Source organism: Bombina bombina, chromosome 2, assembly GCF_027579735.1.
Source record: "Bombina bombina isolate aBomBom1 chromosome 2, aBomBom1.pri, whole genome shotgun sequence".
Taxonomy (NCBI): Eukaryota; Metazoa; Chordata; class Amphibia; order Anura; family Bombinatoridae; genus Bombina; species Bombina bombina.
Window position 1 is genome coordinate 1,363,812,542 of NC_069500.1, and position 15,488 is coordinate 1,363,828,029.

The 15,488-nt window shown below is 37.2% G+C and overlaps 1 gene segment (V, D, J or C); it reads right to left on the reverse strand.

Moving 5' to 3' along the window:
- Positions 1-5,375: 5,375 nt before the first annotated feature.
- Positions 5,376-5,935, reverse strand: LOC128647559 (probable non-functional immunoglobulin kappa variable 6D-41). The segment is given in 2 exon segments: positions 5,376-5,755; positions 5,871-5,935. Coding segments are annotated over 2 exon segments (423 nt in total).
- Between the last annotated feature and the right edge of the window lie 9,553 nt (positions 5,936-15,488).

Genomic DNA, 15,488 nt, shown 5'->3' on the forward strand with positions numbered 1-15,488 from the left:
GTGTTATAGTTATCTAGTGTAACATAGGTTGTGGCCGCATCATATTATTTAAACTGATTTATACTTATGGACCAAGGTTCTGTTCACTAAAATTAAAATCTCAAGCCTGAAGCATCTCTCTATAAATACACTCAACAAGAGATGTTCCCTGTGGGTTTGCTTTAATTCTGTGGTTTCATTAGGTATACCATTTTCAGAGGTGCCTCAGGGTAAGCTATCTACTAGTTTACTTTAAAGGGACAGTCAAGTATAAATTAAACTTTTAGGGATGCTTCAGGGTACAGTTATTTACCACCTACCTTACATTCCGATATATTCAGTTGTATAGGTATCTGTTTTGTTGCCTAAATGTTGTGTTATATTAATTTTATATGTTATTTGCTATCATTATTTGCGACTGTATGACTGTCATCCTTAACTTATCTATGCTCTTGCCCACATTATTGGTACATATTAGTTGTCCCGGTTGAGCCTCTCTCCTCCCTTTCCCGCTGGTACTTACTGCCTGGGGGTCATATCCCTCCTCCTTTTTCCTGCATTGCCTATAGGTGGAACTCCCCTAGGAGAGGGGCTCACCCAGAGGTCCCCTAGGCTCCAACCATTCTAACGTCCCCCCCCCCAAATGATATCATATTGTAGAGTGCAATTTCTGTTCACCTCATAGAAAGCGAATTTGCTTGCATTAAGTGTTGGATTAGGATTCAACTTCTTTCTATTTAACTGCCACCCCTCATTTTTTTTTATAAACATGTCCTTCCTCTTAAGCCTAACATATCGTAATTATATAATATGACTCCTACTAACTAATCTCCAATCCTGCCTAGCTCCGCCCCCCCTCCCTTCCCCGTTACACCTCGAGCGGCTCTTGCCCGCTGCACTCCTTTATCCCCCTCCTTGCTAATTTGGTCCAAAAGTGGCCAAACAACTGACTCTGAGTAGCTACATTAGAAATAACGTTCATGATAATACTCGGTCCGCACAAGACCAACGCTGTAGCTACTCCCCTTTTAAGCTTAAAATATAAAACTGAAGTCTCAATTTAGATAGTCCAAATCCCTTGCTAATGCCCTCGATACGCTGGATTTATATGCCCCCTGTGTTTGCCTTTATTGCCTAGTCAACCTCTCTCCATTGACATATCTCCAGCCAATTATAGCTTCCTCACTTCATTAAGAATCTTCCTCAGATACCATTCTTGAAACTCATAATTGCTTACTAGGTTGGTATAATTTGTATTGTTGGCTTGGCAATATCTTTGTATTAGCACTGTATTGTTTTATTTTTAATTGTCATTGCTTTTGGATGTCTCACTATTGTTATATTTGTTTATGACTTCAATAAAAAATTATCAAAAAAAAACAAACATAAACCATAATGATTATTAAGCAAAATAATTTTAATCATCCAGCAAAAATGTTTATATTACAATTACATAGAGATAATCATATTTTACAATACCTTGTACAGAAAGCAGAAATACACTTATCACAAAACAAATCATCTTTATGGTTCAGGAGTGTAACAGATCACTGAAGCTTCAATGACAAAATGTTTATAGCAGCTGAAATGTCTAAGGAGCTGTCCCCAGAGCCTGTGTATGCAAACAAGATACAAATAGCATTATCTCACATTATAAATGTTACATCTCAGTTGTCTGTCATAAAGAAAATAATAGGATATGCACCTAGTGGAATCACATGACACAATGCAGTTATAAATAGTGTTGCCAGCTGTGCCACATAACGATACTGGACAACCTATAGGTAATAGGGCACATTTTGTAGTAGTCATTTTATCCCCCTTGATTGCCAGTAACATTCACTTCAATCATTTAAAATTTTTGTCTCCCAAAAGGGGTTTATCTCATCTTTGGGCATCGGATGTATTGCTCATATTACAATTTGAAAGTAAACACGATTGCTTGAGCGCAAGTGAAGTTAAAGGGACACTGAACCCAAATGTTTTCTTTCTTGATTTATGTAGAGCATGCAACTTTAAGCAACTTTCAAATTTACTCCTATTATCATATTTTCTTCATTCTCTTTGTATCTTTATTTGAAAAGCAGGAATGTAAGTTTAGATGCCGGACAATTTTTGGTAAACAACCTGTATTGTTCTTGCTGATTGGTGGATAAATTCACCCACCAATAAACAAGTGCTTTCCAGGGCCCGGAATCAAAAATTGGCTGGTTCCTTGGCTTAGATGTCTTCTTTTTCAAATAAAGATAGCAAGAGAATAAAGAAAAATTGATAATAGGAGTAAATTAGAACCACCGCTCCTTAACTCTTCCACCACCTCTGAGGCGGCGGACAGCAATCCACCTGATCGCATACGATCGGGATGATTGCACCCCCTGCTAGCGGCCGATTGGCCGTAAATGTGCAGGGGACAGCATTGCACAAGATTTTCACTAGAAATGCTTGTGCAGTGATAAATGCTGACAGCGTATGCTGTCAGCATTTATCGATGTAAGGCGGACACTCATAAATCGGCCCCATAGGGGCCCATTTATCAAGCTCTGCATGTAGCTTGAAGGGCTGTGCTTGAAGCTATGCATGTAGCTTGAAGGGCTGTGCTGGAAGCTATGCATGTAGCTTGAAGGGCCGTTCTTGAAACTCTGCATGTAGCTTGAGGGCCGTGCTTGAAGCTCTGCATGTAGCTTGAAGGGCCGTGCTTGAAGCTATGCATGTAGCTTGAAGGGCCGTGCTTGAAGCTCTGCATGTAGCTTGAAGGGCCGTTCTTGAAACTCTGCATGTAGCTTGAGGGCCGTGCTTGAAGCTCTGCATGTAGCTTGAAGGGCCGTGCTTGAAGCTATGCATGTAGCTTGAAGGGCCGTGCTTGAAGCTCTGCATGTAGCTTGAAGGGCCGTGCTTGAAGCTCTGCATGTAGCTTGAATGGCCGTGCTTGAAGCTCTGCATGTAGCTTGAAGGGCCATGCTTGAAGCTCTGCATGTAGCTTGAAGGGCCGTGCTTGAAGCTCTGCATGTAGCTTGAAGGGCCGTGCTTGAAGCTCTGCATGTAGCTTGAGGGCCGTGCTTGAAGCTCTGCATGTAGCTTGAAGGGCTGTGCTTGAAGCTCTGCATGTAGCTTGAGGGCCGTGCTTGAAGCTCTGCATGTAGCTTGAAGGGCTGTGCTTGAAGCTCTGCATGTAGCTTGAATGGCCGTGCTTGAAGCTCTGCATGTAGCTTGAAGGGCCGTGCTTGAAGCTCTGCATGTAGCTTGAAGGGCTGTGCTTGAAGCTCTGCATGTAGCTTGAAGGGCCATGCTTGAAGCTCTGCATGTAGCTTGAAGGGCCGTGCTTGAAGCTCTGCATGTAGCTTGAAGGGCCGTGCTTGAAGCTCTGCATGTAGCTTGAGGGCCGTGCTTGAAGGTCTGCATGTAGCTTGAAGGGCTGTGCTTGAAGCTATGCATGTAGCTTGAATGGCCGTGCTTGAAGCTCTGCATGTAGCTTGAAGGGCCGTGCTTGAAGCTCTGCATGTAGCTTGAAGGGCTGTGCTTGAAGCTCTGCATGTAGCTTGAAGGGCCGTGCTTGAAGCTCTGCATGTAGCTTGAAGGGCCGTGCTTGAAGCTCTGCATGTAGCTTGAAGGGCTGTGCTTGAAGCTCTGCATGTAGCTTGAAGGGCTGTGCTTGAAGCTCTGCATGTAGCTTGAAGGGCCGTGCTTGAAGCTCTGCATGTAGCTTGAAGGGCTGTGCTTGAAGCTATGCATGTAGCTTGAAGGGCTGTGCTTGAAGCTATGCATGTAGCTTGAAGGGCGGTGGTTGAAGCTCTGCATGTAGCTTGAAGGGCCGTGCTTGAAGCTCTGCATGTAGCTTGAAGGGCTGTGCTTGAAGCTATGCATGTAGCTTGAAGGGCTGTGCTTGAAGCTATGCATGTAGCTTGAAGGGCAGTGGTTGAAGCTCTGCATGTAGCTTGAAGGGCCGTGCTTGAAGCTCTGCATGTAGCTTGAAGGGCCGTGCTTGAAGCTCTGCATGTAGCTTGAAGGGCCGTGCTTGAAGCTCTGCATGTAGCTTGAAGGGCCGTGCTTGAAGCTCTGCATGTAGCTTGAAGGGCCGTGCTTGAAGCTCTGCATGTAGCTTGAAGGGCCGTGCTTGAAGCTCTGCATGTAGCTTGAAGGGCCGTGCTTGAAGCTCTGCATGTAGCTTGAAGGGCCGTGCTTGAAGCTCTGCATGTAGCTTGAAGGGCCGTTCTTGAAGCTCTGCATGTAGCTGGAAGGGTCGTTCTTGAAGCTCTGCATGTAGCTTGAAGGGCCGTTCTTGAAGCTCTGCATGTAGCTGGAAGGGTCGTTCTTGAAGCTCTGCATGTAGCTGGAAGGGCTGTGCTTGAAGCTCTGCATGAAGCTTGAAGGGTCGTTCTTGAAGCTCTGCATGTAACTTGAAGGGCCGTGTTTCTAAAGACCGCTGCTCCATAACCTGTCTGTCTGCTTGGAGGAGGCGGACAGAGATCGCATGAAATCAACCTGATCAAATACGATCAGGTTGATTGACACCCCCTGCTAGTGGTCGATTGGCCGCGAATCTGCAGGGGGCATCGTTGCACCAGCAGTTCACAAAAGCTGCTGGTGCAATGCTGAATACGGAGAGCGTATTGCTCTCTGCATTCAGCGATGTCTGTCAGACATGATCCGCTGATTGGATCATGTCGGACAGGCATTTAATAAATAAGCCCCATAGCATTCAATTGTGAGGGACTTTTGAACAAACTTCTATTATTAAATGTACTTCATTCTCTTGATATCCTTTGTTAAAAATAATACCTAGGTAGGCTCAGGAGCAGCAATACGCTAGTGGGAGCTAGCTCGTGATTGGTGACTTCACACATGTGCCCATAGTTATTGGCTTACTAAATGTGTTCAGCTAGGTCCCAGTAGTGCATTGCTGATCTGGAGCTGGCTTTAACTATGTATTTAACACTCTTTACAAAGGTTAAATTCATTGTCATATGCTAACAAAAGTGTATTAATAAAATGTCTTCACAATAGAGCATTTTCATTTTTTAATCAATTCTAAATGTCTGGAAAAAAATGTAGTTATTTTGTTTTTAGTTATACGTAGCTTGTCATTGATCTGAGATAGATCTCAGGATATGGATATCACATTACATCAGCAGAGCTTCATTTCTGAATGAGATTATTACCGTGCTAGAAATTTCACATTAAAAAAAAATATGCATGAGTTATATTTATTATTGGTTTACATTACACAGTGTTACTGTTTAAAAAAGTAAGTTCAAGTTCAGATTTCAGTCTACTCTTAATAAAGTGTATATTTGTTTTGCATATGATTCTGTATTGCTGAGAAATTTGAATTGAAATTTTTTTATTAATAGGTGTATTTTAAAACATAATTTAGTGTATCTTTTCTATGGCATAACTTTCTAAATATGTTTACTGAACAGTTGATAGTAATGAAGCAGCGGAAACGTAGGGAAGGTTTTTGTACAGCTCTGTATCACTGTGAGAGGGAAGCTAGCACCCTGCTGACAGTAATAATCTGCTGCATCTTCTGCTTGCACTCTGCTAACTGTAAACGTGTAATCAGTACCAGACCCACTGCCGCTGAACCTGTCTGGGACCCCTGTGTCTCTGCTGCTTGCAGCATAGATAAGAAGCTTTGGAGGTTGTCCTGGTTTCTGTTGGTACCAGGCTATAGCATCATATATGTCATCACTGGCTTCACATTTCATGGTGACACTTTCTCCTGATGACACAGTAAGAAATTCTGGAAACTGAGTCATCACAATCTGTCCACAGGAGCCTGAGAATTGAAAAATAAATTGTAACCCAAAATAATTATTAATCAAAATAATTTTAATCATCCAGCAAAAATGTTTAGCTTACAATTACATAGAGATAATAATATTTTACAATACCTTGTACAGAAAGCAGAAATACACTTATCAGAAAACAAATCATCTTAATGTTTCAGGAGTGTAACAGATCACTGAAGCTTCAATGACAAAATGTTTATAGCAGCTGAAATGTCTAAGGAACTGTCCCCAGAGCCTGTGTATGCAAACAAGATGCAAATAACATTATCTCACATTATAAATGTTACATCTCAGTTGTCTGTCATAAAGGAAATAATAGAATATGCACCTAGTGGAATCACATGACACAGTTTATGACAGTGCTTGGTAAGCAGGGGATTTGCTTTAGGTATAAACAATATGTAAGTTTATGATTTTAAGTTCAACTTCAAACGTCAATAGTGTGCAATTTGATGCCTGTTTTTAATCTGCATTTGCCTACTTTAATACCATGTGCTACTGAGGGTCAAATTATCTATGTCTAAGTGCATTTTATCAATATATTGTATGAACTTTATTATAATCCTGAGAAGATAGTGAAGGGGAATGATTCCACTATAAAGGCTGTGCATTGTGTGCAACAGCTCAAGTTCTTCCCCGGTAATGAGCCAGCAGTCTTCATCTGCAATAATTCTCTCCTTCGCTGCCATCTTCTCTAGTTGTAGAGCAGTCAGTTAGTACAACATTGTCACCCACTATCAATGTTACCAGTTACCAACTCCATTAGAAGTGTATTATGAGCAAGACTTATGAATGTGTACAGGCTGTAATTCTGTTGGCATCCACAGCTTTTCAATTTTAATAAGATGAGGCATATATGTGCATCCACCAATCAGTAGCTCCTGAGCCTATGTAGGTATCTTTTTCAACAAAGGATATCAAGAGAACAAAACAAATTAGATAAAAATATTGGAATTTTGTTTAAAATCACATGCTTTAGCTGAATCATGAAAGAAAAATATGGGTTTTATGTCCCTTGTAATATAAAAAAGCCAGTCGTGTTGGTGTAGCTGTAAAGCAAACAAATGACGTGTTTGCTTGGGATTTCCATAGCACCGGTATTACAGGTTGTGCAGTGAGGCTAAAAAGCTTGCGTTACAGCCTATACCGACACAATCCATACCCCCTTCTGAGACCAATAGTTACGGGTTTAGCGAAACAAAAATGTTTCACAAAGCTCACAATTAAAGTGTTACAAAGTACACTAACACCTATAAACTACCTATATACTACCTATCAACCGCTGCCCTCCTGCATCGCAATTACTCTTTAAAACTTATTAACCCCTAATCTGCCACCCACCCACATTGTGACTATTCAAGAAAGTTATTAACCCCTATTCTGCCGCCCACCCACATCACCAACACTATTTAAATATATTAACCCCTATTAATGACATCGCCACCACTATAATAAAGTTATTAACCCGTATTCCCTCCACTCCCCAACATCACTGCCAATAAATAAATAAAAACTTACCTGTGAAATAAAAAAAACTAAGTTTAAACTATCAATTAACCTAACATAACTATTATACTAAAATTTAAAAAATTACCAATTAAAATAACTAAATTACACATTTAAAAAAACCTAACACTACGAAAAAAAATAAGTCTAGAATTACAAAAAATTAAAAACACTAAGCTTACAAAATAATAAACAATATTATTAAAAATAAAAACAATTACCCCTAATCTAATAGCCCTATCAAAATAAAAAAGCCCCCCCCCAAAATAAATAAACCCCTAGCCTACAGTAAACTACCAATAGCCCTTGAAATGGCCTTTTGTAGGATATTGCCCTAAAGAAATCAGCTCTTCTACCTTGAAAAAAATACAAAGACCCCCAACACTAAAACTCAAAATCCAACCAACCCCCAAAATAAAAAACCTAACTGTAACAAAAACCTAAGCTACCCATTGCCCTGAAAAGGGCATTTGTATGGGCATTGCCTTAAAAAGGGCATTCAGCTCTTTTACATTGCCCTAAAAAGGGCATTAAGCTCTTTTACCTAAAGCCCAAAACTCTAATCTAAAAAAAAAAACATCCCAACATTTTTTTAAAAAAAACCTAACACTAACCCTCGAAGAGCTACTCACAGTTTCTGAAGTCCGAACATCCACCCTCATCCAGACGACGAGAAGTCTTCATCCAGGTGGCGAGGATTCTTCCTCCAGGTGGCGAGAAGTCTTAATCCCGGCAGCATCTTCTATCTTCATCCCAGTGGATGAAGAGCTAATAAAATTCTATTGGCTATTCAAATCAGCCAGTAGGATTTCAGTGGCTCTCATCCTATTGTCTGATTTCAACAGCCAATAGGATTTCAGAAGCTCTCATCCTATAGGCTGATTTGAATTTCAAGAATCAAATAAGCCTATAGGAATGCAAAGGACGCCATTTTGAAAGGGCTCCCTTGCATTGAAGATTCAGTGTCTAGAGGTGACCGTATGCAGAGGACACTCCGCGCCGGATGTCTTCAAGGTTGGATCCTCTCCGCGCCACCGGGATTAAGATAGAACACGCCGTCTGGATGAAAACTTCTCGCCACCTGGATGAAGTTGGATGTCCGGACTTCAGAAACTGTGAGTGGATCTACGGGGGTTGATGTTAGGGTTTTTTTAAATAAAATTTGTGTGAGGTTTTTTTTTTTTAAGATTTGGGTTTTGGGCTTTAGGTAAAAGAGCTGAATGCCCTTTTCAGGGCAATGTAAAAGAGCTTAATGCCTTTTTAAAGGGAATCCCCATACAAATGCCCTTTTCAGGGCAATGGGTAGCTTAAGTTTTGTTAGAGTTTTTTTAGGTTTTTTATTTTGGGGGGTTGGTTGGGTAGTGGGTTTTACTGTTGGGCAGTCTTTGTATTGTTTTCCAAGTAAAAGAGCTTATTTATGTAGTGTTTTTTTTTTTAATGTGTAATTTAGTTTTTTTTATTGGTAGTTATTTAAACTTTAGTATAATCGTTTAGTATAATAGTTATGTGAGGTTTATTTATAGTTTAAACTTAGTTTCTTTTTATTTCACTGGTAAGTTTTTATTTATTTTAAGATAGGGATATTGTAATTTTAATATAAAGTTAGGGGGTTGTTAGGTTTTGGGGTTAAAGGTTTAATTTATTTTTTTGCGATGTGAGGGGCTTGTGGTTTAGGGGTTAATAGGTTTATTTAGTAGTGGTGATGTGGGAGGCCAGATTTTTAGAGATTAATACATTTATTATAGTGGCAGGGTTGTCGGGGAGCGGCGGAATAGGGCTTAATAACTTTTATTAGTGGCGGTGATGTCGGGGTGCGGCGGAATATGGGTTAATAACTTTTATTAGTGGTGACGATTTCAGGAGCGACAGATTGGGGTTAAAAACTTTATTTAGGTGTCGGCGATGTCTGGTGCGGCAGATTAGGGGTGTTTAGACTAGGGGTTTATGTTAGGGTGTTAGGATTAAACATTTTTTTCCCCATAGACATCAATGGGGTTGCATTACGGCGATTTTGATTCCGCGCTTCAGGTGTTAGTTTTTTTCTAAACACTAGTTAAATATTATTAACCCCTAATCTGCCACCCCCAACGTCACTGCTACCACTATACTAAAGTTATTGAACCCTAAACCTAACCCTAACTCTAAGTCTAACCCTAACACCCCTAACTTTAATATAATTAAAATAAATCTAAATAAAAATTACTATCATTAACTAAATAATTCCTATTTAAAACTAAATACTTACCTGTAAAATAAACTAGCTACAATATAACTAATAATTACATTGTAGCTAGCTTAGGTTTTATTTTTATTTCACAGGCAAGTTTGTATTTATTTTAACTAGGTAGAATAGTTACTAAATAGTTATTAACTATTTACTAACTACCTAGTTAAAATAAATACACACTTACCTCCCTCCTCATTGATGTCTATGGGGAAAGCATGCACATCAAAGCAGCCCTAGGATTGAGCTTGCATGGAGCTTATTGCCACCATAATGCATGCACAAAGAAGCTTTTCAGAAACTTGTAATGGCAGTCCTATCGGGGGGTGAAATAATGCAACTTTTGTTGCGTTTGTTTTTCACCCTCTACAGCACAAAACGCATAATCTAGATAATTATTAACTCCATCAGAAATTAAGAATGTAACAGCTAGATTATGAGTTTTGCGTTATGGCTCATAATACTGCTATTTCACTACCGCTGCTATTATGAGTCTTGTCATATAACTTTTTTTTGTGTGATGTTTTTATAAAATCATTTTTATTAGACAGTGTTAATATGAGTGTAATTTACTTTGTAATTTATTTTTGAAGTGATTTGTGCAACTTTTTTTCGTAAAAAACGTTAACAGCTCTGAGATTGCAGTACATATTGAAGCGCTCAACTTGTAATATCAGCACAATGGAAAGTGGGCACAAACGATCGCAATGATGCCAGATCAATACCCTACAAAAGGCCCTTTTAAGAGGTATTGATAGTTTATTGTTAGATTAGGGTGTGTTTTTATTTTGGGGTGACTTTGTTTTTATAGGGGTATTAGATTAGGTTTAATTTTTATTATTTTGGATAATTTTGTTTATTATTTTTTGTAATCTTAGATTTTTTTAATTTTTTTTTTATCTTAGACTGTGTTTTTGTAATTTTAGTTTTGTTTTTTTCGTAGTGTAGGATTTTTTAATTTTGTAATTTAGGTTTATTTTTATGTTTAGTTTAGTTTTTAAAATAGTAATGTTAGGTTTATTTATAGGTAAAGCTTATTTTATTTTTTTATTTCACAGGTTTTTATTTAAAGTTAGGGGGTGTTAGATTTAGGGGTTAATAGTTTAATTTAGTGTGTTGCGATGTGGAGGGACGGAGATTTAGGGGTTAATAGGTTTATTTTAGTATTAGCTATGTGGGGGGTTGGCGGTTAAGGGGTTAATAGGTTAACTATAGTATTTGCAATGCAGGAAGGATGGCAGATTAGGGGTTAATAGTTTAATTTAGGTAGTCACGATGTGGGTGGGTGGCGGATTAGGGTATAATAGGTTTATTTAGTGTTGGCGATGTGTCAGTGCAGCATATTAGGGTTTTATAATATAATTTAGTGTTGGCCATGTGGGTGGCGGATTAGGGGTTAATAGGTGTATTATAGTATTTGCGATGCGGGGGGGATGGCGGTTTAGGGGTTAATAGGTAGTTTATGGGTGTACTTTGTAACATTTTTGTTATGAGTTTTGTGAAACATTTTTGTTTCACAAAATCCATAACTACTGGTCTTTAATAGCGGAATGGATTGTTACATATATAATCTATAACGCACAACCTGTAATACGGGTGATCGGAAAATTCGACACTCAAAAGCCATTTTTTGAGTGCGGAATGGATCGTTGCGGTATAGGCTAAAACCCTAGCTGCATAGCCGTACCGCTGTGACTTGTAATATGGGTGAGCTGAATAGTCCGCTCGCCAAGGCCAATTTTTCAGCGGAATAGCTGTACCGCACAACTTGTAATCTAGGCCATAAATACCTATGTATTCATATAAAGACATATATCTAAATGCAATGTAGCCCTTTGTTGTTAAGAAGAAAAAAGCATGTCAAATAATATTTATGCAATATTCCTATTTAATAAAGTATTATACTGTGTATTTACTGTAAATATTTGATATTCCAGTGTTCTGTGCATCTCAGAATTTGCCAGTAGTGCAATGTATTCCAGTCTATTAAGTACAAGTTTTGTGTAGGGTGTCAGCCATGTTTGTCTCACCTCCTTTACAGTGGCGAGACGTTACAGTATGAGTCAGGTAGTGTAGATGTAGTTACAGTAAGGGAACACAGGCATTATCTGAAGTCTTCCTACACAGAAACTGGGTTTGGTTTCAGTGGACGCAATGTCTGTGCTCTCTAGGAACACTTTAAATATGGCCCTCACCCGCTGAAAGTGCTGACAAGTGGAGATGACAGCAGACATTTGCTGAAGCTGCAATCCCTATTAGTTCTGATGGGAGATACACTGCCTCTTGTCAGCACTTTGCGGGTCCGCCCCCTTTTTTAGACTATATCGCAGTCCGACGTCACCAGAAAGGCAGTTTCTTGTTGGTCTGTCGATGCTTTGAATATCGGGGCCTCAGTGAGATTAAGATCCTCTTGCTGGGTCCCTGATTCTACTTGGGGGCAGTTAAAACACCAGTTTATTTAATAACATTTACCGTGGACTTTCTGGGACCATATAATGAGTGGTGAGTATAGATCTTTACCTTTGCCCTCACTTGTCGACTAGATCACATGGATCTCCATATTTGTAGTATATTAAAAGTTATATAACTTACTGTTCTTATTGAATTATAATATAATTGTTGGAGGGTGTCCAGTACAGATGTTATTATAATCTCGTTAGAACTAAATATAAATATAAAATATATTGTATGAGTGAACAAAAAATGTGAAATAGTACACTATCAAATGATTTATATTCTGTGTTAAAAGTCCCAAAAGTGTATAAAAAGTTCCAAATTGGATAAAAATGTTGTTTGAAGACTTTCAACGCTCCAAGAGAGTAAGTAAAATAATAGTGAAGTTCTGTTAGTTTAATTTGATATTACTGCAAAATTGGAAACATAATCACATAATTCTGAGCTTATAACCAAGCTCAGAGTATAACAACTCAAATGAATCTACCTCCTTGAATATACCTTGATTTTTCACAAATGAGATCTTTTATTCAAAGGTGTGTTTACAGCCACTGGAGTTTATTTCATAGGGTATTGTTAAAAAATATGAAAAACATCCACTTACAAAGACCATGATAACGCACAATGGGGCCAATTTATTAACTTGCGGGCAGACATGATTCGCTGTAGCTAGCAGGGGGTGTCAATCATCCCAATCGTATCTGATCGGGCTGATTGTTGTCCGCCACCTCAGAGGGATAGATTGCAGCATCCGCTGCATGATAAATCTACCCCAATGTCTATTATTTCAGCGGTTTACTGGCTCTGTTTTTACAAGTCCCCACCCTCTGTGTGACATCACCTTCGGAGTGTTGAAAGTCTTCAAACAAAATTTGTATCCAATTTGTGACATTTTATACACTTTTGAGACTTTTAAAAGTCCTTTGAAAGTGCACTATATCACATTTTGTGTTTGCTTATATTTATTGTGGTTTACAAGTAGGGATGGGCAAATGTTTCTAAACATTCAAAATTTAAAACAAATATTTATACATTCGTTGATTCGAATCGAATTTTGAATGTTTACATAACATTCGATTTTAGAATGTTTGTTTTAGAATGGTTGGCTTTGTATTATATTCAATATTCAAATTCGATATCTATATTTCACATTCGATTTCTAAATTTAATATTCAAATTCGATTCAATATATCACTTTCGATTTCGAAATGTAATATTCAAATTCGATTTCAATATATCAAATTTGATGTTATGTAATATTCAAATTTGATTTGAATTTCGAAATAGTATTTCTAAGATAGAATTTTTTTTTGTAATGTAATATTCAAATTCGAATTAGTTTTTAGAATTCAGTCATCTTAAAAAATATTAGAATTATTTAATATTCAAATTTAAATATTCAAATCAACTTATTCCCTCCCATATGTAAATGCTATAGTTGTAGTTGTTAAAATTTTATTTGACAGGTTTAGTTTTGGAGAAAAGGGACGTACTGGTTTGGTGGTCGTGTTGGAATACTTTAATACTGATTTTTTTTCTATATACTACTATTATCTATCTATTTGCTCCTGTGGCATCTTTTATTTTTTATTTTTGTGTGGACACAACTGTAGAGGGTGGACTGCGCACCATGAGAAGACGCATGTTTTATATTTATCTTCAATCGATTTCATATATTTTTGGAGAGGTAATATACGGTCTATTATTTTTTATAGACAAAAATTCAGGTGATAGTGATAGATGGCTACCTGCTTTTACTTTGTGCATTTATTTAGTTGTTTTTTTTTCTAAGAATTTAATTAAAAAAAAGTATTAATCTTTATATTCATTGTAATTTTAAGTCTATTCTACATTAGTGTTTCTTAACCAGAAGTGGCCCTAACAGGCCATATTTTCATGATGTCTTTACTAGAGCACTGGTAAAATAATTAGTACCTATGGTGAGAGCCAGGTTAGTTACCATGGTTACTGATTATTTTACCTGTGCTCCAGTTAAGACGTTCTGAAAATATTGCCTACTAGCCTAGGTTTACTTGAGGACTGTGGTTGAGAAGTTCTGATGTTCATCATAGAGATGTTGTACTTGTAATGTAGTGTTGCTTGTGTTTTACTGTGCTAGTCCTGCCTGGTATCTGGGTACTATTGAATGGACATTGAAAGCCAGAGATGCTGACTGACTAGGGTCTAATCTTTATTTGTAGACTAGATTTTCTTTTAGATTTGTGAAGTATGATATGTTAAAAAGATACATTTTGATACATTTTTAATATTCGATTTCAATCAAATGTTTTCGAATGTTATATTCGATTTTCAGAGTCATATTCAAAATAATGCAATACATTTTGATTTCGAATGGTCATAAAAAAAAAATATATACATTCGAATTTGAATGTGTGTATTCAATCTTTTATGTGTATTCAAAATCAAAAGTGACAATCGAAAACGAAAATGACATTCGAAATCGAATATACACATTCGAAATAGAAAGTGACATTCGAAAACTGTAAAAAAATGGAATTTTTAAGAATATTCGTTCTTATCAACATTCAAATATTTAGACTAGATTGTCTTTTAGATTTGTGAAGTATGATATGTTAAAAAGATACATTTTGATACATTTTGAATATTCGATTTCAATTGAATGTTTTATATTCGATTTTCAGAATCATATTCGAAATAATGCAATCCATTTTTATTTCGAATGTTCATAAAAAAATCAAATATATACATTCGAATTTCAAATGTGTATATTCAATCTTTTATGAAAATTCGAAATCGAAAGTGACATTCGAAATCGAATATACACATTCGAAATCAACAGGGACATTCGAAAAATGTAAATAACATTGGAAAATAGAATTTTTAAGAATATTCGTTCTTATCAACATCGGAAATTGTAATTTGAATTTCGTAATAACATTCATTCTAACATTCGAATTTGAAATTTTACATATTCGCCCATCCCTATTTACAAGTTATCTATAGTTTGTTTGAATATAATAATAAAACAAAAATTGTTAGTTATTATTTTACATTCTTCAAAATACATTATTAGATTACATTCTGCTACTTTTCTGCTGTTTTTTTTTTTAACGTTTATTTTTATTGATTTTTTTTTTTTAAATCCAGCATATTAACACAAAAATTTGTTACATTCACCTTATCACGTTATGCTTTACTAAGTAATTTAACACAATATATCCAAAAACAAATATGCAAGCGTCCAACCAAGAAGAAAATAACCTAATGCCAGATCGGCTTTGGACCCATGCTCCTTTTCAGGGCCCTCTGAAGTTGATTATTTCTAAGGTTTAACCTAGTAATTACTTATAATAGTCAAGCAAATGTAAAGAAGTACACCACTGTTTGTTAAAAATTTCCTTAAACTCCCTAAACAACCAAGATGGAGAGACTAGCACATAGAAGGGGGGGGGGGAGGAGGAGAGGGGGGGAAGAGGGGAAACAAAAAAAAAAAAAAAGGATTAAAGTCACATGTATATGTATTCTGCCCCACTCTGGGTTCCCAATACATTTTG